Raw genomic sequence first — 26,848 nt, 5'->3', positions numbered from 1 at the left:
AAAAAAAATTAATTTAGTTTTTAGTTCCCAGTTAACTAAAACTTTCAATCTTGTCTTTTTTTCAAGCATATTACGTTGTTATTTTTAAGTCTAAAAATAGTTGATGTCTGAGAGCTTCATGTGGTGCCTACTAACTCCAGAATTGGGTAGACTAACCCACCAAGTCACAAGCAGTACTGGACCCAGGGCAGAAGCCAACCAGTAAGACTTAAGAATGAACAAGCAAAAAACATATATGGTCAACCCTCACACCCATGGATTCAACCAGCCATGGATCAGAAATATTCAAAATAAAAATGCATCTATACTGAACGTGTACAGACTTTTTTTCCTTGTCATTATTCTCTAAACAATACAACTATTTACCTAGCAGTTACATTGTATTAAGCATTTTAGGAGGCAGAGGCAGGACAATGGCTTGAGGACAGGAGTTGGAGACCAGCCTGGCCAACATGGCAAGACACTATCTCTACAAAAAAAGTGTAATTAGCTGGGCATGGAGGCATACACCTGTGGCCCCAGCTACCCGGCAGGCTGACGCAAGAGGATCACTTGAGCCCAGGAGGTCAAGGCTGAAGTAAGCAGTAATTGTGTCACTGCACTCCAGCCAGGGCGACAGAACAAGATCCTGTCTCAAAAAAAAAAAAGAATTAAAAGTAACCTAGAAATTAAATTATTTAAAGTATATGGGAGTATGTGACTAGGTTATATGCAAATAAGGTACCATTTTATATCAGAAACTTGAGCATCTGGATGTTGGTATCCGTGGAAGGTTCTGAAACCAATCCCCCATGGATACCAAAGGACAACTGTACTCTGAAAGCAGAGTCACTCCCAAGAGAAAGAGAGAGCTCATCTGATTATGCTTGTTTTTTTCTTCTCATTTGCTACTGCCAGGAACTCTTAGGATCATTCTTGTTGGTGTCCAGTTATTAGTCTGGAGATTATCGTGCAGGTAACTTTTAAGTGTCTGGTTAGCCCCACATGAGCACAGACCTACAGCTACAAATTCTCAGGGAAAAGAACATTTTTTCCCCTACCCAACCAGAATCTAAACCAAGTCATCCAAGTTTTTTCATAGTCACTCTTTACTACAGGCTAGATTTTTCTAATCTATTCTTTCACTAAAGAGGGCAGCTCTTTGACATGCTGTGTATGCACAGGTGTCAGGGCTTTAAGTACCATGCTATTGGAATGGATGATGGGAAATCACAAAAGATATTAGGCAACAGAAGATTATCAGACTTGATGAAATGCTTACTGGAGCAACAAGGTAAACCCCTCAACCATACTGTTAAGCAGCTTATATTCCAACAGAACAATGGTTCTCAACTAGGGGCATCTCCAGCTCCAGGGAATATCTGGCAATGTCTGGAGAGATTTTTGGTTATCACAACTGGAAGGATGCTGCTCACATCCAGTGGGCAGAGGCCAAAGATATTGCTAAATATCCTACAATGCACACAGGACAGCCCCGTAAGACTTATCCTACCAAAAAGGTAGCAATAGAATAACAGAGAAACAAGCACAGTAAAAACACACATATTAGTCTGTATAATGTACAGGAGAGCATGCAAGTGGGCAGGTGAATTCATGAAACACTGTAACAGGCAGCTAAAGCTTAAACTGAATTGGAAATGATTTAGGAAGGCAGGGGGGTGAGGCACTATAAGCATGAGTATGAGGCCGGGCGCGGTGGCTCAAGCCTGTAATCCCAGCACTTTGGGAGGCCGAGACGGGCGGATCACGAGGTCAGGGGATCGAGACCATCCTGGCTAACACGGTGAAACCCCCTCTCTACTAAAAAATACAAAAAACTAGCCGGGCGAGGTGGTGGGCGCCTGTAGTCCCAGCTACTCGGGAGGCTGAGGCAGGAGAATGGCGTAAACCCGGGAGGCGGAGCTTGCAGTGAGCAGAGATCCGGCCACTGCACTCCAGCCTGGGCGACAGAGCGAGACTCCGTCTCAAAAAAAAAAAAAAAAAAAAAAAAAAAAAACATGAGTATGAAAGTAAGAGGTATATTCTTCCACATGTTTAGTGTACTACAAATAACTTGGTACCCCTAAAACTCAGGGGCAAAGAGTAATGGGGCAAGATAGGCTAAAAAAGAAGTCAGGGGCCAGATCACGAAAGGCCTTACATACTCAGTGAGGAGTTTGGACTTCACCCTGTAAGTAATGGGGTGGAAGGAGGTTGGTATTAAAGGTTAATGAAGAGAAAACAAGAAGAAATTTATTTTCGAAAGATCACTCTGGTAACATTATGGAGCATGGTTTGAGGGCAAAATAAGATAAAAGACCAATTAGTAAACCACTGCAATAATCCAGGCCAGAGAAGACTAGAAACAGAATCAACGCACCAAGAACCAATATAGTAGCATAGATTGATAAAAAGTACGATAGCCAGTCTTTAATGACAATATGAAAAGAAGTTCTAATCCCAATTTTCAAGCCCCATTCACAGAGATAAAGAGTCTAAGAGCACAGCATTTAATGAAAAGATAATGAAAGATAAGGCTATCCCACTCAGATCACTTATTAAAAAGCTATGCAAGTATATAGACAAGATTATTACTAGGGCACATACCAGCAATATCTGTGTCCTGGTGCTTTGAACCCTGATATAACAATGGAAATATTTTAAAAATCTTTCTCTTCTACTTCTATTATCATATTTTCATACATGTATTTATCTTACTTCCTGATATTTCCTGTTACATTATTTTCAATAAAATAAAACACCAATGTATTTTGTTATTTAAGGATTTGTTTAATGTTTTAAAACTCAAAGCACTTTAAATTATTTTAAGACAAAAGATTAATAAAAACGACATTACCTTTCCAATACAACTTTACAACAGCACAGTGGAAGAATGGTAAACAGCCCCTCTTAAAAAATAAAAAAAATCAGCACTTAAAACCAAAGGAAGGCTTAGATGTACAGCTAATTCAGAAAGGGAACAATGACACCTAAAGACATAGATAAATGCCTTATTTTAATCCAATAAATGTCCTACTTACTGGATCTTGTTAATGATGTTTTCAATATGCCGTTTAAAATAAACTATCCTTGAAAATAAAGTTTTAAATCATTCAATATAATCTATGAAATAGCATCTAATTAACTAGATTACCTTAAATATACCAAATATTATAATCAGCAAAATAAAAACCAGTAAATCAATTTGCATCTGAAAGTTTGATGTTCTGATCTAACTGGATTTTATTTATTTTTTCCTAAGATTAACAATATAAACAAATCTTTTGGGTACTCAACATATTATGACAGCTCAGGCATGTTCCAGTTGGTATGGCCATAGACAACACATTAGAAGGAAAATTACCTCTTTATAATTATTAACTTTCAACAATATGACTCACCACTGAACACCAGTATTGATACTTCAGCATTCATCTTATGTGACAAGTGGAAAACAAATTTCTCAACAATAGTGGGTCACCATATTCCTCCATCTAACAGTTACTTTTTAAAAAATTAACCTTTGGAGGCCAAGACAGGAGGATTGAGAGGCCAGGAGTTTGAGACCAACCTGGGCAACAGAGCAAAACTCTGTCCCTACAAAATAATAATTATAATAAATTAGCTGGGCATGGTGGTATATGCCTAGAGTCCCAGCAACTCAAGAGGTTAAGGCAGGAGGATTGCTTGAGCTCAGGAGGTCAGTGCAATAACTATAGGATCATGCCACTGCACTCCAGCCTGGGCAACAAAGCAAGACCCTGTCTTTAAAAAAAAAAAAAAAAAAGATTAACTTATGTTAAAAAGCTCCACATATAACAAACATGATTAAACACTTTAAAATTAAACTAAGTTATGTAATTTCATCTTTCCTTTTTACACAAAGTCTCACAAGTAAAATTGTGAACAAATTCTAAATATTTCCTTGTTGTTTTTAATTGTTCCTAATACTATTTTAGTTAACTTATTTATTTAACCGCTTCTTTAGATTCTCAAGGTGTTCCGTATTAACATTTTGTAATGCCAGTACCATTGCTTTAGACAAGGAAGGATTAAATGAAATAGTCATTATACAGCACAAATCTATTAGATCTCTCTGACATTTCTGCAAACCTTCCAGGAACTTTTGGTATTGAAGAGGATCCTTTTTTAACTGTTTCATTTCTGGTACAGAGAACCCTATCAGGCTAGTCAGTATTTCATCCACGAAGTCTACATCTAGATACGCAGTACCATCAGACACCTTTGCAGTTATACTCCAAATGCCACCGGAACTTGAGAGATTTCCAGTTAAGGTTACAATAAATGCTTTCACTTTCACTGTTGTAACTTCCTTTGGTTTGCTGGCCAGTAGAACAGACAAATAGATAAAGGGTGGAGAATACAAATCCATGGCAATAGAAAAATTAATGCTATTCTCTGGTAATCTTAAAGAACAAGTCTGTAAATGACGATCATTTTCATTAGAAATTTGTGAACTCCTTTTCTGTACATAATTGACCACCTCTCTATCTAATATTTTACTATTTAAGGAATGTCCATCTGAACTGCTGGTTTGTTTTATTTTATTATCTGTCTCTAAGTTCTTATCTTTATTTGTAAAATCATGGGCTAAGGGTACATTACGATGAACTGAAAAAATACTCCTGTTTTGGTCTCTAACAGATGGACAATCAAATGATTTGTCTTCATTAGTCATTTGTTCAGATACATTTTTTTCACTCCAATTATTGTTTCCATTTTTGCAAGTCAAAGAAAAAGTATTCATAGTATTAGGATTATGTGAAAATCTCTCTATACTTCGATCGGCATTTCTGTTAAAAGTCAATGGCTGCAATTCTTTAGTTTCCATCTGTTCTTTCTGGACAGTTTCTTCTAAAAGCAAGGCCTCCTCCAATGAAAAGTCATCTAATTCCCCATCCATGAAATGCATAGATAGGTTTGATGGTTCCTCTTTTGGTCTTGGAGAAGTAACAAATTCTGGCTCAAAACTTGACTGTCTTGTGGGAATGGTATTTGAGGAACTACCCATGGTGAAACACCTTTCTGAGGAAGTGTCATTATTTGCTGTAAGCTCATCATTTTCATCAAGACTTGCCAAGAGTTCTTCATCAGAAGGACCTAATGCAGGATCTAGAACATCTGTAACTCTGGGAATGTTTTCGTTAGAATTGTTTGGTATGACTGAAAGTACAGGATCAGGTTCCCCTATTAATCTTGCAAGTACTTTTTCTTGGGCATATTCTTCTAAAAGAGCATCTACTTCACCTCCTAATACTTTCACATTTTCTGGTTTCAATAAGAGAACACCAAGACGGAAAGATATATTTCCAAAAATCAAAATTTTTGTACCTGGAGGAAGATCACTATGAAGAATTGGAATAGGCTGATATTCCATTCCCTGTATTTGTACAATTCCATCAGTTAGCTGCAGCATCAACATTCGTGAAGGCTTTGCTTCCCAAGGTTTTGGGGTTACTTGTGTTTCAGCTGTAACTAGATCATTTGTTGTATTCTTTCCTCTCAACTTCTGTATCTGGCAATATGCAGGCTGACTTACATCAACCAAGGAATTGATCTGCAGAGCATAAAATCCATTTAGTTCTCCTTTTGGAATTTCTAAAATGCCATCAGGTAAAAGAGGATGCTCCAAATCCCTCAGATCAGTAAGGAGCCACTGCTCAAACACTTGTTTATTCATTTGGGCCTGACTCAAGTTAACATTATTATTTTCTTCTTGAATCCAGTTAATACAAGCTTCCAGCCACATCGGAGGTACTTTAACATGCCATGTAGCTAAAAGCCAGGTTTCAGCTCTTAATGCAATACTAGTCACATTCATTTCTTTTAAATAAAAGAAATAATATGCATCTATTACCTGAAAACAACAAACAAAAAAATTAGGTAATTCAGTATATTTGAATACAGCTTCTGTAATTCTCTAAAATGTACAGACAGGCACACCCTTTAGATTTTTCACTCTTCAGCATCTTAAAAATCTTTACTTTTTACGTGATCAAAATTCAAACACTACACATAATCAGATGGTATAATGAGAAAATCAAAAGGTTTGAGACAGTTATACCTAGGTTTGAAAGCTGGCTCTGTCAAGTTACAAGTTATGTGACCTAATATAAAATTCTGAACTTCTGTAACCAGTTTTTTCCTATATAAAATGGCAACACTACCATCTATCTTATAGGACTGTTAACAGGATCACACAAATTATATTTGTAAAGCATAATGTCAGACCTATGAAGGATACTCAGTAAACAGTAGTTACAGTAGCCTCCCTTATCTGTGGGGAATATGCTCCAATACCCCCAGTGGATGTCTGGAACTCTAAATATTACCAAATTTAATATACACTATTTTTTTAAATCTGATTTCCAACCAGCTACTAAGTGACTAAAGGGTAGGTAACATAAACAGCATAGATATGCTGGACAAAGGGATGACTGAAGTCCAGGGTATGAGTTCATCACACTATTTGGAACAGCACTAAATTTAAAACTTATGAATTACTTCTAGAATTTTCCACTAAATATTTTCAGACCTTGGTTGACTGCAGATAACTGAAACCATGGAAAGCAAAACCACGGAGAAAGGGAGACTAGTGTATAATATATTATAATTGATCTAATAATCAGATTGTAATCACTTAAAATTTAGTTAAGAAACAATGTTCACTAATGTTCTTCATGTATGTATAATAGTTCTAATTTAACTCTATTAAAACATAACACTGTGTTTGTCCATTTAGCACTTGAATATGTGGTCTAAAGATACAATTATTATTATTTTTTTTTTTTTTGAGACGGAGTCTCACTCAGTCGCCCAGGCTGGAGTGCAGTGGCACGATCTTGGCTCACTGCAAGCTCCGCCTCCCGGGATCACGCCATTCTCCTGCCTCAGCATCCCAAGTAGCTGGGACTACAGGGGCCCACCGCCACGCCCGGCTAATTTTTTGCATTTTTAGTAGAGACGGGGTTTCACCGTGTTAGCCAGGATGGTCTCGATCTCCCGACCTCGTGATCCACCCGCCTCGGCCTCCCAAAGTGCTGGGATTACAGGAGTGAGCCACCGCGCCCGGCCAAGATAGAATTATAACAAATAACAGTAGACCGAGCTGATAGACGTAAAGCATCTTATTTGTTGGGCTAAATATTTTCAAAAGTTGTGCCAGGCAAATATATTAATATTTAACTTCTGACTTTCTCAGTATGATAAAGCAGTAGCAAAACAATAAAGCCTAATCAATCATGTGTTCACAAAAGTATACTTTGTTCCTTTTACAGATGAAGATACTTATGAATAGAATATATTAAAGTTTTACTATGTCCATAAGAAAACTTACCACTTGGAACAGCAGCACAGGATTTGACCACAGAATTTGGAACTGGTTGTTAGTGGATTACTTGAAACCTCTACTGCTCAGAAATGGCCCTGGGAGATAAGACAAGAAGCAGTAAGAGTTGTAAGATGAAGTTGTATAAAAACTGGACTATTTTCTTAAGTGCAAGAGTTTGATGGTATGGTTCATGGGGATCAGAAACAAGTGACCATGAGACAGTTACACACTCTCTCTGTTTCCTGTCCTATATACTTACCTCATAGGCTTACTGTGAAAATTAAAGAAGATAGGAGGTATAATATTTGATGTTGAATACATCTCTGGTGCTAGACTTACAAACTCATAAACTCTGTGACTCTAAACAAGTTACTCAACTTCACGATATCCTACTTATCTTATTTGTAAAACAAGAATAACAGGATTTTCCTCACGGGCTTGTTACTAAGATTAGATTAATATGGAAAAAGCAGCACCTGGCACATAGCAAGAACTCAGTAAATGTATACTATTAGACTTATAGTACTTACTACAGCAACTGACAAAAAGCAGCCACTTAAAAACTATACTTATTGTTATTTTATTTTATATTATTTTATTTCTTTGAGACAGAGTATTGCTCTGTCACCCAGAGTGGACTGCAGTGGCGCGATCTCAGTTCACTGCAACCTCTGCCTCCCAGGTTCAAGCGATTCTCCTGCCTCAGCATCCCCAGTAGCTGGGACTACAGGTATGCGCCATCACACCTGGCTAATTTCTATATTTTTAGGAGAAACAGGGTTTCACCATGTTGGCCAGGCTGGTCTCAAACTCCTGACCTCAATTGATCTGGCCGCCTCAGCCTCCCAAAGTGCTGGGATTATAGGTGTGAGCCACCGTGCCCGGCCATTATTTTAGACTGAACAACCAATTCCTACATTGGATAAGTCCTACACTGCTCTGAAATTAGTGGAATGAGATTTTTTTGTAGGTTCTCAAGAAAATAATATATACCTACCTGAGATTTTAGGGGTTTAAACCCTGAAAATGCTAATACAGCTCACCTTAAGCTACTGCTGTAACAAAACTATTTTACATTGCATCCCCAAAAACAGCTGAAAGAAATGTAGCATGTGCATGAGAAATGGAAGGAACTAAAACTTCAGTTTATTGCTGATTCTAATACTAGTGGTTGAACATCTTTTCATATTTCTCAGTGACATAGACTCCTTATCACTGCCTCCAAACAATTTCTCCTCTTTTGTTCTATACTTCTGTGCTAACACATAGTAAATGTATGTAAGTGCTTGTTACCATTAATATTTTTTAAATATCCCACAAAAGAAGACATAGAAGCACATAGTTCTCAGGAACCTATAAACAGTAGGTACATTATTAATTTAATTTAATGGATGATGAAAATTCAAAGGACATGGGGAAGTTAAGGTCACAATTAGAGAACTGATTCATCTTTATATTAAAAAAATGAGAGGATAAACATTTTTTAAACTATATGTAAAAAACAATGTAAAAATTCAAAAATAGGAAAAGTCTCTACCCATTGTGATGAAGATAAACTATGCAGGTCAAATCAGCAGGTCTCCTTAACAAAGAAACCAAATCTCCATGCCAGCCCTCTGATTTACCAAATGGAAATACTTCCTATCTTGGCTGGGCATGGTAGCTCACGCCTGTAAACCCAGCACTCTGGGAGGCCAAGGTGGGAAGATCACTTGAGCCCAGGAGTTCAAGACCAGCCTGGGCAACAAAGCAAGATCCCATCTTTAATTTATTTATTTATTATTTTTTTTAAATTAGCTGAGCATGGTGGTGCATGCCTGTAGTCCCAGCTACTAGGGAGACTGAAGTGGGAGGATTGCTTGAGCCCAGAGGTTGAAGCTACAGTGAGCTATGACTGCACCACTGCACTCCACCTGGGAGACAGAGCAAGATTCTGTCTCTCAAAAAAAAAAAAAAAAAAATACTCCCTATCTTATTAAGAAAAGCAAAGTATAGGTGATATGGTTTGGGTCTGTGGCCCCACCCAAATCCCCAGTGTTGGAGGTAGGACCTGGTGGGAGGTGACTGAATTATGGGGGTGGATTTCCCCCTCCGTGCTGCTCTCGTGATAGTGAGTGCTCCTGAGATCCGGTTGTTCAAAAATGTGTGTGGCACAGAGGAGGAGAAGAAGCCCCTGTGCCAGTTTTCCATATGACACCATACTCCCAGTAGGTGCAGAGCCCTTCTCACTCCTCCCTGACCCTCCCTGTTACACAGCCCACCAGGGTCCAGGGAGGCATTTGTTCTTGCTTTAAGTCAGGAATAACAAATAACTTTTTTTTTCCCCCCCAATTAAGGGAAAAAAAGGGTCGAACACAGTAGCTCATGCCTGTAATCCCAGCACTTTGGGAGGCCAAGGCAGACGGATCACCTGAGGTTGGGAGTTCGAGACTAGCCTAACCAACATGGAGAAACCCTGTCTCTACTAAAAATACAAAATTAACCAGGTGTGGTGGCGCATGCCTGTAATCTCAGCTACTCAGGAGGCTGAGGCAGGAGAATCGCCTGAACCTGTGAGGCAGAGGTTGTGGTGAGCTGAGATTGTGCCATTGCACTCCAGCCTGGACAACAAGAGCAAAATTTCATTTCAAAAAAAAAAGGGAGGGGGTGGGAACCGCCCTCTACCTTTAAAACCACCCAGAGCCCTGCAAAAAAAAAAAAAAAGGGGGGGAAAACCCCACCCACCTCTATCTTTAAAACCACCCAGAGCCCTACAAAAAAAAAAAGGGGGGGGGGAAAAACCCACCCACCTCTATCTTTAAAACCACCCAGAGTCCTGCATCCCACCCCATGTCCTATGTTGTTGCTAATGACAATATGATGCTTACTCTGTTATTCAAAAACTATTTTTATGTAATTAATGTATGCTTTGTTTCTAAATGCCTGATTTAAAAAAAAAAAAAAAAGCATGTGGCACCTTCTCCCTCTCTGCCCTCCCCTTGCTCTGGCCCCGTAAGATGCGCCTGCTCCCCCTTCACTTTTTCCATGATTTTAAGTTTCCTGAGGCCTCCCCAGCCTGGTTCCTATACAGCCTGCAGAACCATGAGCCAATTTAAATCTCTTTTCTTTATAAATTACCCAGTCTCGGGTATTTCTTTATAGCAGAACGAGAATGAACTAATATAATACGATATATAGTATGCTAACTTCTGTATACAAAGGAAAATAAGCACATTATTACTTATATAAACATAAAGTACCTCTAGAAGGATATACAAGAAACTAGATAAAACTTTAAATATTTAGCTACACTCAATAAGAGTGTAAGTAAGATCTTCGTGGTTGACAAATTTAGAGTGGTTAAGTGGGCACTAAAGCCATGCAGCCCCCAGGAGAAGGGCTTTTAACTAAAAACAGTGTAGCTAAAGCTGTGACGCTCCAGAAGTCCAGCATGCCATGCATGGAACAGAAGACCAGAAACAGACTCCTTGCTGGAACTGGGCCAAAAAAAGTTCCACCCAACTGTGGCAGGAACAGAGCTACCCTGAGAATAGACACTGGGCCTGCGTAACAAATATAACAAATGTAGTGTCGTCCAGAACTAGGCTATTCCCAAAGTAAAAACCCAAATTCCTAATGAAACAGCTGACCTAGAGCTATGTCAGCCAGAGGGACAGGTGGAGTACACTCCAAAGCCACACAAAAGGGGTAAAACACACACAGGAAAAAAAAATCCAACGTGAGCCCACAAACCAAAATTATAATATACTTTAGGAAAATTACTACCAATAAGCAGACACAGCAAATAGAATTTACACCTGAAGACCGTTTTTTAAATGAAGAATCTTAATTTTTTTAATCTCTTTGAGCATACTAAATATACTTAAGTGGGACTAACATCCTAAAAGAAGAATAGAAGATAATTAAATGATCACAGGTATTTATAAAAAGAATCTATTGTAAATCTCGGAAATAGAAAATGGTCTTTAAAATTAAAATCAATAGATGGGATAAATATCCGGCTAACAACAAATGAAGAGATAACTTATGTATTAGAAATTACCTAGAACACAGTATAAAGAAAAGATTAAGATATTACACAGTGAGGAAAAAAGAACTAAGAAATAGGGAACATAGGTTCCAACAGTGAAATAATTGCAGTTTCAGAAGGAAAAAATAGAAGAGGTGAAGGAAATGTTTTTTTAAAAAATAATATGGTTGAGGCCAGGCGTGGTGGCTCATGCCTGTAATCCCAGCATTTTGGGAGGCCAAGGCAGGTGAATCACAAGGTCAGGAGTTTAAGACCACCCTAGCCAACATGGTGAAACCCTGTCTCTACTCAAAATACAAAAATTAGCTGGGCATGGTGGCATGCACCTGTAATCCCAGCTACTCAGGAGGCTGAGGTAGAGAATGGCTTGAACCCGGGAGGCGAAGGTTGTGATGAGCCGAGATCTCGCCACTGCACTCCAGCCTGGGTGATAGAGTGAGACTTCATCTCAAAATAAATAAATAAATAATGGTTGAAATTTTTGCAAGATATTATTTTCTAGGTTGAAAAAACTCTCTACTGCTAATCAATAGTAAAATCTACACTTATACACAGTAATATGGCAAAATACAAAACATTAAGGATAAAGAAAATTATCAAAAGACCTAACAAGCTGGATCTAAAATATAACAAAAATGTGGGAGCTAGACATGGTGGCTTATGCCTGTAATCACAACACTAGGGAGGCCTAGGTGGGCAGATCGCTTGAGCTCAGGAGTTCAAGACCAGCCTGGGCAACATGACAAAACCCCGTCACCACAAAACACACAAAAATCAGCCAGGTGTGGTGTCACCTTCTGGTGGTCCCAGTCACTTGGGGGGCTGAGGTGGGAGGATCACTTGATCCCAGGAGGTATCGTGTCAAATAATCTTTGATAATGGTGCCAAGACTCCACAATGGAAAAACGATTCTCTCTTCAGCAAACGGTGTTGAGAAAACTGGACATGCCCATGCAAAAGATTAAAGATGGACTTTATCTCACATCATACACAAAAACTAACTCAAAATCGATTACAGGTACAAAGGTAGCACCTGAAACTATAAAACTCCTAGAAGAAAACATAAGGAAAAAGCTTCATGACATTGAAATGGGCTATGATTTCTTGGATATGACACCAAAAGTACAGGAAACAAAAGCAAAAATAGACAAATGGGACTGCATCAAACTGAAAAACTTGTGTGCACCAAACGACACAATCAACAGAGGAAAAAGACAATCTACGGAATGGGAGAAAATATTTGCAAACCACATATCAGATAAGGGGTTATTACCCAGAATAGGTAAAGAACTTCTCAACTTTAACAACAAAAAATAATCCAATTTGAAAATGGGCAAACAGCTTGAATAGACATTTCTCCAAAGATATACAATGAGCTGGTAACAGTGGCTCACACTTGTAATCCCAGCATTTTGGGGGGCAGAGGCAGGTGGATCACTTAAGCCCAAGAGTTCAAGACCAGCCTGGACAACATGGTGAAATCCCACCTCTACGAAAAAATACAAAAATTAGCTGGGCATGGTGGCGCACGCCTATAGTCCCAGCTACTCATGAGGCTGAGGTGAGAGGACTGCTTGAGGTCAAGGCTGCAGTGAGCCATAAGCGTGCGACTGCACCCCAGTCTGGGCAACAAAGCAAGACCCTATCTTAAAAAAAAAAAAAAAAGATATACAATGGTCAACAAGCATATGAAAAGATGCTCAACATCACTAATCATAAAAGAAATAAAAATCAAAACCACAATGAGATCTCACCCTCATACCTGTTAGAATTGCCAATATCAAAAAACAAGAAAATAACAAGTATTGGAGAGGATGTGGGAAAACTGAAACCCCTGTGCACTGTTAGTACGACTGTAAAATGGTGAAGCTACTATGGAAAACAGTATAGAGCTTCCTCAAAAAATTAAAACTAGAACTACCATATGATCCCACTTCTAGGTGTATATCCAAATGAACTGAAAACAGGATCTTGAAGAGATACCTGCACAATCCACGTTCATTGCAGCATTGCTAACATTAAGCATATAGACACAACCGAAATGTCCACTGATAGATGGATACAGAAAATACAACATATACATACCATGGAATGTTCAGTATTATAAAAGAAGTAAATCCTATCATATGCCACAGCATAAATTAACCTTGAGGACATTATGCTAAGTAAAATAAGCCAATCAGAAAAGGACAAATACTGCATGATTCCACTTATATGAGGTACCTAAAGTAATCAAGCACATAGAAACGGAAAGCAGAATGGTGGTTATCAAGTGTTGTGGGGAGGGAGAAATGGGGAGCTGTCACTAAATGGGTAGTTTCAGTAATGCCAGGTGAAAAAGTTCTAGATAACTATTGAACAACAATATGCACATAATTAACAATGCCATAAAATGTACTTAAAATTGTTAAGAGGGTATTTTTTTTTCTTTTTTTTAGGCTACTCAAGTAAGGCAGTGGAAATGGAGAAGGAACAAAGAAATCTATAATTGGTTGTAAACATCACTGCAACCAGACCAGTGGGTAAATTTATTTGCTGTGCTTTTTACTACAATTTTAAAAAGAGAGAAAGAGAGAAAAAAGGAATAATAAAAGTACCCCTATTTGCCGATGACATGAATATTGATGAAGAAAATGCCAAAGAATCAACAAAAAAGCTCTATCACCTGAGTTAGCAAGATCCAGGATATAAGGCCAATATATAGCACAAAAGTCAATTTTACTTTTATATAGTTGATCTTCATTCACAGATTCCTAATTTGCCTACTCACTAAAATTTATTTGTAATCCCAAAATCAATATTTACTGCACTCTCATGGTCATTCATGAACATGTACAGAGCAGTGAAAAATTTGAGTCATCCAACATACACATTCCCAGCTGAGGTCAAAGTGATACTGTGTCTTTTTAGTTCAGGTCTCATACAATAAACAAGTCTCCTTTTAGTGCTCTACTTAGTGCCATGTTTTTGTGCTTTTTTTTTTTTTTTTTTTCCCCAGTAATTTTGATGTTTAAAACGGTCCCCTGGCACAGTGCTCAAGTGCTACCTAGTGTACCTAAGCACAAGGAAGCTATGATCTGCCTTGTGGAGAAAATCTGTATTTTAGATAAGCTTATTCAGGCATGAGTTATAGCACTATTGGCTGTGTAAGTTCAATGTTAATGATTCAATAATACATATTAAATGAGGTGTCTTCAAACCTTCAAATAAGGTTACCAACTGTACAAGCAATGGACAAAACAGTACATTTTATAATAGCACCTAAAAGGCAAACACTATGCTGAAAACTATAAATTACAGATTAAAGAAATTAAAAACCTAAGCAAATGGAGAGATATGGATGTGTTCATGGATTGGAAGACTTCATCTGGTGAAGGTTTCAGTTCTCTCCAATTGTTCTATAGATTCAATGCAATTCCATTCAAATCCCCAGCAATCTTTTTACAAAAATGACAAGCTGATTCTAAAATTTATATGGAAAGGCAAAGGAACTAGAATTGCCAAGACAATTTTGAAAAGAAAAACAAAGTTGGAGGATTCACACTATCTAACATTAAGACTTCATAGAAAGCTACAATAATCAACAGTGAGATGTTGACAAAAGGATTAACATACTGGAAAATAGGAAGAGAAGACAGTCTACAAATAGACACACATATATATGATCAATTGATTTTCCACAAAGTTGTAAAAGTAATTCAACAAAAACAGGATAGTCATTTGAACACATGGCACTGAAACAACTGGATATCCATATGCAAAAAACTATGAGCCTCAACCAACACCTCAAACTATGTATAAAAATTAATTCAAAATGGATCACACAGCTAAATGTAAAAACTAAAACTACAAAATATGTATAAGAGGTTTGCAGAAAAATCTTTGTGACCTTGGTTTCCTAAAAGTTTTCTTAGAAAAATGACACCAGGGTTGGACATGGTGGCTCACGCCTATAATCCTAGCACTTTGGGAGGCCAAGGTGGGAGCATCACTTGAGGACAGAAGTGCAAGACCAACATGGGCAACAGAGCAAGACCCCACTTCTACAAAAAAAATTTTAAAACAAGCTGGGGTGTGGTGGCACACATTTGTAGCTCTAGTAACTTGGGAGGCTAAGATGGGAGGATTGCTTGAGCCCAGGAGGTTGAGGCTGTAGTCAGCCATGTTTGTGCTGCAGTACCCTACCCTGGACACAAAGTGAGAACCTGTCTCTAAAAAATATTAATTAAGGTCAGGCGCGGTGGCTCACACCTGTAATGCCAGCACTTTGGGAGGCCGAGGTGGGTGGATCACGAGGTCAGGAGATGGAGACCATTCCGGCTAACACATGAAACCCTGTCTCTACTCTACTAAAAATACAAAAAAATTAGCCGGGCGTGGTGGCGGGCGCCTGTAGTCCCAGCTGCTGGGGAAGCTGAGGCAGGAGAATGGCGTGAACCCAGGAGGCGGAGCTTGCAGTGAGCTGAGACTGCGCCACTGCACTCCAGCCCGGGTGACAGAGTGAGACTCTGTCTCAAAAAAAAAAAAAAAAATATATATATATATATATATATATATATATATATATATATATACACACACACACAAATTTTTTAAAAATGACATCAAAAGCATGATACATAAAAGAAAAGAATTTAAAACATCTGCTCTATGAAAGACACTGTTAGGAATATAAAAAGACAAGACACACACACATGCATATCAGTCTAGAAGAAACATCTAATTGACAAAAGAAATATCTTGAATATCCAAATAATTTTTAAAATTCAGTAAGAAAACAGATATTGTCTGGGCACAGTGGCTCACGCCTACATTCTCAGCCCTTTGGGAGGCCGAGGCAGGTGGATCACCTGAGGCTGGGAGTTAGAGATCAGCCTCAGCAACATGCAGAAACCCCGTCTCTACTAAATATACAAAATTAGTTGGGTATGGTGGCGCATGCCTGTAGTCCTAGCTACTCTGGAGGCTGAGGCAACATAATTGCTTGAACCCAGGAGGCAGAGGTTGTGGTAAGCCGAGATCGTGCCATTGCACGCCAGCCTGGGCAACAAGAGCAAAACTCCGTCTCAAAAAAAAAAAAAAAAAAGAAAGAAAGAAAACAAATATTGAAATGAGCAAAATACTTTTTATTGATACATAATAATGTACATATATATGGAGTACATGTGATATTCCAATACATGCATACAGTGTGTAACGATCAAATCAGGGTAATTAGGATATCTACCACTTCAAACATTTCTTTCCTTCTGTTGAGAACATTCCAAACCTTCTCTTCTATTTTGAAAGAATTACTAAATTACTGTTAACTATAGCCACAATGCAGTGCTGTCAAACACTAGAACTTATTCCTTCTAATTGTATTTTTTTTTTTTTTAAGACAGCGTCTAGCTCTGTCGCCCAGGCTGGAGTGCAGTGGCACTCTCTCGGCTCACTACAACCTCTGCCTTCTGAGTTCAAGTGATTCTCCTGCCTCAGCCTCCCAAGTAGCTGGGACTACAGTCACGTACCACCACGCCTGGCTAATTTTTGTATTTTTAGTAGAGACGGGGTTTCACTACATTAGACAGGCTGGTCTCGAACTCTTGACCCCATGATCTGTCAGCTTCGGCCTCCCAAAATGCTGGGATTACAGGCATAAGCCACTGGGCCCGACCTCTAACTGTATTTTTACACCCATTAACCAATCTGTCTTCATACCTTTTGCCCCCACTATCCTTCCCAGCCTCTGGTAACCATTGTTCTACTCTCTACCTTCTTGAGATCAACTTTTTTTAGATCCCACATGAGTGAGAACATACAATATGTGTCTGTGCTTGGCTTATTTCACTGAACATAATGTTCTCCAGTTACATCCATGTTGCTGCAAATGATAGGATCATTCTTTTTTATGGCTGAATAATATTCCATTGTATATATAACCACATTTTCTTTATCCATTCATCTGCTGATGGATTCAGGCTTTTCCATATCACGGAAACTGTAAATAGTACTGTAATAAACACTGGAATGCAGATATCTCTTCAATACATTCATTTCCTTTTAGTTTATACCTTACAGTGAAATTGCTGGATCATATGGCAGATCTATTTTTATTCTTTTGAGGAACCTCCATACTGTTTTTTACAGAGGCTACATTAATTTATATTCCCAATTAAACTGTCCTACCATTCCCCTTTCTCTCTATCCTCACAAGCATCTTTTTTTTTTTTTTTTTTTTTTTTTTTTGTCTTTTTGATGGCAATTTTAACTGGGGTGAGATGAAATCTCTTTGTGGTTTTGATTTGCATTTCCCTGATTCACGATGTTGAATATTTTTTTCATGTACCTGTTGGCCACCTGCACATCTTCTTTTGTGAAATTCCTATTCAGACCATTTGCCCATTTTAAAAATCAGATTATTTGGCTCTTTGCTATTGTTTCAGCTCCTTATATATTCTTGTTATTAATTCCTTGTCAGATGGATATTTTGTGAATATTTTCTCTGATTCAATAGGTTGTCTCTTTGTTGGTTATTTCCTTTGCTGTACAGAAGCTTTTTAGTTTAATATAATTCCATCTGTCTATTTTTGCTTTTATTGCCTGTGCTTTTTTTTTTTTTTTAAGAGATGGAGTCTCACTCTATCACCGAGGCTGGAGTGCAATGGCTCAATCTCGGCTCATTGCAAACTCCGCCTCCTGGGTTCACGCCATTCTCCTGCCTCAGCGTCCCAAGTAGCTGGGACTACAGGCGCCCGCCACCATGCCCAGCTAATTTTTTTTTTTTTTTTTTTTTTTGAGACGGAGTCTCGCTGTGTCGCCCAGGCTGGAGTACAGTGGCCGGATCTCAGCTCACCGCAAGCCCCACCTCCCGGGTTTACGCCATTCTCCTGCCTCAGCCTCCCGAGTAGCTGGGACTACAGGCGCCCGCCACCTCGCCCGGCTAGTTTTTTGTATTTTTTAGTAGAGACGGGGTTTCACCATGTTAGCCAGGATGGTCTCGATCTCCTGACCTCGTGATCCGCCCGTCTCGGCCTCCCAAAGTGCTGGGATTACAGGCTTGAGCCACCGCGCCCGGCCAATTTTTGTATTTTTAGTAGAGACGGGGTTTCACTGTGTTAGCCAGGATGGTCTCGATCTCCTGACCTCGTGATCTGCCTGCCTCAGTCTCCCAAAGTGCCAGGATTACAGGCGTGAGTCACCGCACCTGACTGCCTGTGCTTTTAAGTTTTTACCCCAAAAAAACTTTGCCCAGAACAGTGTCCTGAAGCATTTCCACAATGTTTTTGCCTAGTAGTTTCATAGTTTCAGGTCTTACATTTAAGTATTTAATCCATAAAATGAGAAAGAGATTTGAAAGGATACTTCAGTCCAGGCATAGTGGCTCACACCCATAAGCCTGGCACTTTGGGAGACCAAGGCAGGAGGATTACTTGAGCCCAGGAATTAAAGACCAGCCTGGAAAATATATTGAGATCTTGTCGCTACAAAAATATAAACAAAATTAGGTGGGCATGGTGGCATGTGCCTGTGGTCTCAACTACTCAGGAGGTTGAGATGGAGGATCACTTGAGTCTGGGAGGTCAAGGCTGCAGTAAGCCAAGGTCACACCACTGCATTCAGCCTGGGTAACAGAGCAAGACCGTGTCTCAACAAAAAAACAAACAGAAGGCAAAAAGAAAAATGATATGGATACTTCACCAAAGAAAATACGCAGATGGAAAATAAACACAGGAAAACATGTTCAATATTATTAGACATTAGGGAAATGCAAAATTAAAATCAAAGGTGATATCACTACACACGTAAAATAAAAAATAACTGACAATACCAAGTACTAGAATTCTCATTGCTAGTGAGAATGCAAAATGGCACAGCCACTGTGGAAAAGAGCTTGGCAGGTTTCTACAAAGGAGAACAGTTGGGCCAGGTGCAGTGGCTCATGCCTGTAATCCCAGCACTTTGAGAGGCTGAGAAGGGCAAACTGCTTGAGCCGGGGAGTTCGATACCTGCCTGAGCAACACAGCAAAACCCTGTCTCTAACAAAAATGAGAAAATTAGCCAGACATTGTGGTGCATGCCTGTAGTCCCAGCTACTCAGAAGCCTAAGGGAGGAGGACCACCTAAGTCCAGGAGGACAAGGCTGCAGTGAGCTGTGATCATACCTCTGTTCTCCAGCCTGGGCGATAGAGCAAGACCCTGTAGCAAAACAAAACAAAACAAAAGGAAAACATTTTCTTAGAAATCAAAACATATACTTACCATACAACCCAGCAATGCACAAGGTATTTACTCAAGAGAGTAAATAATTTTGACATCCATTAAAATCCTGTATGTGGCCAGGTGTGGTGGCACACACCCGTAATCCCAACACTTGGGGAAACTAAGGTGGGAGGGTCACTTGAGGCCAGGAGTTTAAAATCAGCCTGGGCAATATGGCGAGACTCTATCTCTCCCAAAAAATTAAAAAACTGAATGTGGTGGCGCATGCCTGTAGTCCTAGCTCCCCGGGAGGCAGAGGTAGGAGGATCACTTGAGCCCAGGAGGTTGAGGCTGCAGTGAGCCATGTTTGCACTACTGCACTCCAGCCTGAGTGACAGACTGAGACTCTGTCTCAAAAAAAACCCACCCACATGTCCTTAATTTGGTCAATGGATAAACTGTGATAATATCCATACAATGGAATACTATTTAATAATAAAAATAAACTATGGACACAAGGAATGATATGCATGAATGTCTAATTCAGTATGATAAGTGAAGGAATAATTCCATTTATATGACATTCAGGAAAAACGCAACACTATACAAACAGAAAACAGTTCAGTGGTTGCCAAACGCTGGAACTGTGGAAAGAGGTTGACAACAAGGGGCAAAAGAAAATTTTGGAGGTGATGGAACTGTTCTATAACATGACAATAGTGGTGGTGGTTGGTGGTTACATGACTGTATCTGTTTATCAAAACTCAGAACTATACACCAAAAAATATGAATTTTACTGAAGGTAAATTATACTCCAATTAAAAAACTTAAGGTAAACACCAAAAGAATAGAAATGTAACAACTTTCAAACTAGCTGAGGAAAACACAGAATAAAGAAAACAATCTAACAGAAGACATAAAAGGAGCAGAAAAATGATAAAAATAAAAACAATAAGAAGGCAGGCCGGGCGCGGTGGCTCAAGCCTGTAATCCCAGCACTTTGGGAGGCCGAGGTGGGTGGATCACCTGAGGTCAGGAGTGTGAGTCAACATGGTGAAACCCCATCTCTACTAAAAATACAAAAATTAGCTGGGTGTGGTGGTGCATGCTTGTAATCCCAGCTACTCAGGAGGCTGAGGCGGAAAATCGCTTGAATCCAGAAGGCAGAGGTTGCAGTGAGCCAAGATCGCACCACTGCACTACAGCCTGGGTGACAGAGTGAGACTCCATCTCAAACAAACAAACAAACAAATAAATAAAATCATGGCTCTTAGTTGCACCAATTCAATAAGGTGCCTATTTCCTCCAGTAAAATTTAAGTAACACAGTGCTGGCAAATGGACCTAGTATAATTTTCAAAGGTGTTGTAAAAATGTGATGACAGACATTAGATTAGGTAAACTGAAATGAGGACAAAGTGTACTTTCAGTTGACTTTGAAACTTCAAAAGAAATGAATCAGTAAGAAAAGAAGAAAGACTGATTGGTTATGAACTGAAAAGGTCAAGGTTGAACAGAAAATGAACAAGAATGAATTTCAGAGATAGTAATCCTCTATTTCCCACCAGGTACAGATGTATAAACAGAGAATTGAAGACTTCGCTGAAAATAAATTAAAACCTATTTTGTAAGACTTTAAAATTTTTTTAAAGATATCAATGAAAAATGTACTTCTACATCTACAATGTTATCTAAACCTCAAAACAGTAATTTTTTGATAGAGTATTATCTATTTGACAATGATGAAACTGAGACATGAAGATTAAGGCATAAATATCATACCCAACAGCAGACCCAGAACTAAAACATAAATTCTGCTAATCTCCATTCCTACTTTTCTGTCAACTTAAGTGGAAAGAGGAAGTAAAATCAGTCCCTCAATTCAAAACCCACTTATGTATAAAATCCACATATAAACGGCCTTTCTATAAGAGTGGTTTGCTGCTACAATAACGAACAAACTTCTCAGGTCTCATGTAAATAACAAGTTCATCTAATGCATTCTAAATTGTTTCATTTACAAAATCAAATAAAGAAAAACTTAAAAATATCACCTACACCTACTATATTTATCTTTGTGATAGCTTCAACATAGCGCTGCAGTTAAGTACTACTTTTCCTTTTGCTATAACTCTACTAACATAGCACGTAATTTTTACATTTTTTGAATATTACAAACTGATATTCTAAGGCTTATGTATCAGTTTATTTTTTAATTCTTTTTTTTTTAATTTCAAACTTGCTCTTCCTTGTATGTGCTATTTTTTGTTTGTTTGTTTCTGAGACAGAGTCTCGCTCTGTCGCCCAGGCTGGAGTGCAGTGGCACAATCTCGGCTCACGGCACACTCCGCCTTCCCCGGTTTCCGCCATTCTTCTGCTGCCTCAGCCTCCCGAGTAGCTGGGACTACAAGCGCCCGCCACCACGCCCAGCTAATTTTTTGGTATTTTTAGTAGAGATGAGGTTTCACCGTGTTAGCCAGATGGTCTCGATCTCCTGACCTCGTGATCTGCCCACCTTGGCCTCCCAAAGTGCTGGGATTACAGGCGTGAGCCACCGCGCCCGGTTGTATGTGCTATTGAACACCGCAAGTGGCAAAACTCCTTTCAGCCAGAAGTTGGGACGAATTCTGAAAAACACTGCTCAGAAAACCCCAACAACTAAAGTATTCCATTAAATATGTGTCAGTGCTAATTCATAACTCTAAGTACTACCCTCAACTTCTGAAGCCAACATACTATAAATTTACAGTAACGTTATCATAACTAGGCAAAGAAAAAAAATTCCAGTGACTGAACACCCAAAAGATAACCAAGACACCTGTAAAACACAAGCAAATGTGATGAGATACTTAACACTGTACAAGCATTCCAACACAACTATTCTCAAATATTTTATCAAAAAGTCAAGAACTTGAGGAAAAAAAAATAACTGCTAAAGTACATCTGTTACACAGATTTCTTCACCTAACAGTAAAGTAGAAAGTAGGATTGATCTAGGATACTCATACAATTCCTACAACTGCATGTCTTAATTATAATAAAAAGATGATGTATAATAGGTTATTTTTCCTACAGAAAAGCTTATTAAAATGTTTAATCAAATGGAAAAATATTAAATAAGATCTATATTATAAAGTTTAGACTGGATATTAATAATTGAGACCTTTAATAATTTGGTAAATTATATTAATGGCATCTAGTCCTTCAGAAAATTCCTAAGGTTTTCATTCTTCCTTTGCTTAGGAAATTGGGTAACCATAGTCACAAGCAGGCAGAAGCAGCTCAGAGGTGGAGATTAGCAAGGGCAGCACAAATTCCCGTGTGCTAATGTACAAAGAACAGCTCCTGATCCTAAAGAACTCCACTGTCCAAGAAAATAATAAATTTGGAAAAAATGTCTTTTACATTATACATTAAGATATGTTCGGGCCAGGCGTGGTGGCTCATGCCTGTAATCCCAGCATTTTGGGAGGATCACCTGAGGTCAGGAGTTCAAGACCAGCCTGACCAACATGGAGAAGCCCCGTCTCTACTAAAAACACAAAAAAATTAGCCGAGCCTGGTGGCGCATGCCTGTGATCCCAGCTCCTCGGGAGGCTGAGACAGGAGAATGGTCTGAACCCAGGAGGCAGAGGGTGCAGTGAGCCTAGATTGTGCCACTGCACTCCAGTCTGGGCGACAATAACGAAACTTTGTTTCAGAAATAAATAAATAAATAAATAAATAATAAAAAAGATATGTTCAAAGCTGGTAATCCCAGCAGTATGGGAGGCGAAGGCGGATGGATCACCTGAGGTCAGGAGTTCCAGACCAGCCTGACCAACATGGGGAAACCTCGTCTCTACTAAAAATACAAAAAAATTAGCCGAGCGTGGTGGTGCATGCCTGTAATTCCAGCTACTAGGGAGGCTGAGGCAGGAGAATTGTTTGAACCCAGGAGGCAAGGTTGCAGTGAGCGAAGATTGCACCACTGCACTCCAGCCTAGGCAACAAGAGTGAAACTCCGGTCTCAGGAAAAAAAAAAAAGTATGTTCATACCATATTATCCACTTCTTTTACTTTCCAGAATAAAGGACACAATCATAAAAAAGGACCAAAAAGAAAAAAGCCATATATATTAAGGAGACACTATCCCAAGTACTGTGATTTGAGCTTTACAAATTAATTGAATATATTATCACATATATTCCAAAACTATGCACAACTTTTATGCATCAATAAGTAACAAAATAAAGACAAAGATTTATGTGGCAGAGTGTTTACCAGTGAGTTTTTATAGTTTGAAAAAAACAAACAAAATGTTCAAAATGGGAAAAAAGTTAAATATATTTCACCGCCACCATGAAATCAAAAGCTATGAAATCTTTAAAGAAGCCATTTTTAGGAATAATTTAATGACATAGAAATACATTTATTTACTTTTTTTGAGGAAAAGAACACATATAAAATTACATATAGCTTAATCCCCATTAATTTTATAATCAGGAAAAAAACATTTTTAAGAAAGATGATTAGCATTGTGTGAATGACAAACTTGGCTGACCGCACTAATCTACATTCTAGATCTGGACTGCCAGGAACTAAACAAAAGAGAATAAAGTGGAAAATTTTATCACCTACCACGAAGGTCTAGGTGATTTCTAGATTAATTGATTTCTAGATTAATTTTCAGTCAGCCTCATATATTCCAATTTTTTTTTTTAATAAAAAGTGAGGCAGGAGTGTCATCCTTTTAGACATTACGTGTGCCATTCCGACAGCAGCTGAGACTTAACAGCACTAACGAATATTTAAATCTACTCCACATTTCCATTATCTTCATCTAAACAATAAAGGTAAGTCTACATTTTAATTCATTGAGGATGAGTTCAAGGTAATCCTGGAATTTTTGAGAAGATACTCCAAAAATTAGGGAGGAAAAATGTATACTGTGTATGACGGAAATTAAAAGAAATAATCAGAGGAGATTTTTGTGGATCCTCCATAACCTAAGGTAAGGAAAAGACAGAAAAGAGAATCTGGAACCCAATTTTGCTATGTGACCTTGGATATGTTTCTTAGCTTCTTAGTATTAGTTCGTTCATCCATAAAACAAAGATAACTAACAACTTAAAGAACTCTAAAAAGTATTAAACTGCCAGCACAATGTTTAGCACACAGTGGGGAACTCAAGAAACAGTAGTTATAAATACTCTTTTAAACAATAATCCAGCTGGATAGTGTACAATCTCAATTGTATCAGCCCATCTGAAGTAAATCTCACATCTAAGTAACATTGGGTCTAAATCACTGAGTCCAAAATGATCACTACACTATTACACCATAGAACCAATTACACAAAACTGGAGTCAATGAATTTATTGGTAAGTTCTTGAATGAACACAGGTATAAAATTAGTGGGTTGAAAAGTCTTAATTTCAAACAGAGAATAAAAGGATGGAGAAAAAACAGACTTTCCTGTTATTTAAATAGCAAACCTAAATATTAAAAGAAGTAAAGAGGAAATCAAATGGGGGAAAAACAGCAACCATCCCACAATGGCATCTAGAGAGGATGAATAATTTACACCAGTCGGGGTCCGGTCTGGCAATGAAATTGGGAGGAAGAAGTTCTTATATAGGGCTGCTTAACTTGTGATTCCAACTCATCACTGCTTATCAAGAAAATGATGACCGCAACATACATACTAACTTTAAAGAAAGTACAGCATCATTATTACCGTACCGCTCTTTGTGCATATTAGTGTCAATGACATGTCTCAGGTTTTCAATGACAAAATTAAATGTTGCAAATCCTAACTGGCGGATTAAATCTCTATGATCCAAGTATTCCCAGCCCCTACATAATCTCATCAAAGCTGAATATTTAATAAAATTCTGAACTTTGTATTTTAGAGCTGAAATGTGAGTTAAGTTTTACCTACCCAACAAGACTATACACTCTTCATGGTGGGGACCATTTTAAAAACTATATTACCACTTAAAGAGAACTTTTATAAACTCCACAATCCCGGACATTATGTTCTAACAGTATGTGTTAACGTATCCTCCCAGAATGTAAATACCGGTGTTCATCATGAAATCCTCAGTGTACCTTAACAAGTTTTCCTCTAATCAGGCAAGTAAAAGATGCTGGGTGGAAGCAATCATGGCCATTAAAAAGAATGCTGGTATATATATTTTGCAAATTACCCAAGAAGGAAACATAACAGGAATGAATCAGCACAAATTCATCACCACTAAAATATACATGAATGTATTCGGTCAATGGTGGATTTCGCTTCATGTGCAGATTATAACATCTTTATGCTTCAAAATGAGTTTGGGATTGTGGGCGGAGGCCGGAAGGTTGACGAGTAAGGATGTGGAAAGCGGGTACTACCAGGCTGGAGATTTCCCAGGGTTGTCACCGATTGAAAGTGACCTTATGTGCCTTAACAAAGGAAGTCATGAAGGCTTGGCACAGGAGCCTTAGAAATAAGGAACCGAATACAATGCAACTGTGAACTGAACCCGCTAGAACAGGAGCACGTTTGCGGGAGACGGTTTTGGGGTTTTTGTCTGTTTTCATCACTGCCACAACAAGGTAGGCGCTTTGAATGGAAAGTAGAGGTCTACAACGTATTTAGCGATATGCATTCATCTTAGGAGACGAGTGCAATATTTATTGCCTAAAAATTTTATCGGAATAAACTACAGCGACGACACTACAAAATACTTCCACCATCTCAGGCGCCATTACCCAAGAGGAAAGTCTCATCAGAACGGAGAGCCCTGTGAAACCGCCTGTGCTCTTCTCGGCGAGAAGTTCTCCAGGACTCCCAGGCTCGCCCCGCGTTTCCCCGGCTCCCGCCCCAGCGCAAAGCGGGCCGAGAACCGCCAGCTGCGCCTCCGGGCCCAGCCTTGGCTGACTGAGGCCCCGGACCGTTACAAACAGCGGGTTTCCGAAGCGTGAGCCGAGAACAGCGAACGCAGGCGGCCCGCACTTACCGCGGCGCAGCTAGTCCCGCAGCCCACAGCCCACAGCCCACAGCCCGGGGCGGGCTAAGGGGCTTCGGGCGCAAGTGTGGGCTGCGGAAACAGGGGCATAAGTCTGGGCCAAGCACCGACCTGGGCGTCCCGCATTTCCCTCGCGCAACAGCGGTCCCTGGGCCGCGCAACTGTAAGAACAGGAACCGCCGCAGCACTCTCCCAGATCCCTTTTTGCCTCTTCCCGCCCGATTTGTCGCGCGCTCGCGCCCCTCCTCCAACCCCAGAGGACTCCTTCAGGCCTGGAAAACGCCCCTTCCCCGGCCCCTCCCTGTGCGCG

General features: G+C 39.2%; 1 protein-coding gene across 4 annotated transcripts; it reads right to left on the bottom strand.

Moving 5' to 3' along the window:
• Window positions 1-2,748: 2,748 nt before the first annotated feature.
• Window positions 2,749-26,834, bottom strand: RMI1 (RecQ mediated genome instability 1). Of its 4 annotated transcripts, XM_050761188.1 has the most exons (4): window positions 26,650-26,834; window positions 19,505-19,538; window positions 7,337-7,425; window positions 2,749-5,857 (listed from the first exon to the last, which is right to left on the bottom strand). In XM_050761188.1, the coding sequence occupies exon 4, from the start codon at window positions 5,819-5,821 to the stop codon at window positions 3,944-3,946; it is 1,878 nt and encodes a 625-aa protein (XP_050617145.1). In that variant the 5' UTR covers window positions 5,822-5,857; window positions 7,337-7,425; window positions 19,505-19,538; window positions 26,650-26,834; the 3' UTR covers window positions 2,749-3,943. The 4 variants fall into 4 exon arrangements, with proteins under 4 accessions (XP_050617145.1, XP_050617143.1, XP_050617142.1 ...); XM_050761186.1 differs by lacking the exon at window positions 19,505-19,538 and having other exon boundaries at window positions 26,530-26,834; XM_050761185.1 differs by lacking the exon at window positions 19,505-19,538.
• Window positions 26,835-26,848: the final 14 nt, after the last annotated feature.

Source organism: Macaca thibetana, chromosome 15 (genome assembly GCF_024542745.1).
Source record: "Macaca thibetana thibetana isolate TM-01 chromosome 15, ASM2454274v1, whole genome shotgun sequence".
NCBI lineage: Eukaryota > Metazoa > Chordata > Mammalia > Primates > Cercopithecidae > Macaca > Macaca thibetana.
Note: the sequence above shows the minus strand (reverse complement) of the source record. Positions and strands in the feature narration are given on the sequence as shown.

Coding starts and splice junctions, on each gene's coding strand:
- RMI1 (XM_050761186.1), bottom strand. CDS start 5,821: ATGAATGTGACTAGTATTGCATTAAGAGCTGAAACCTGGCTTTTAGCT.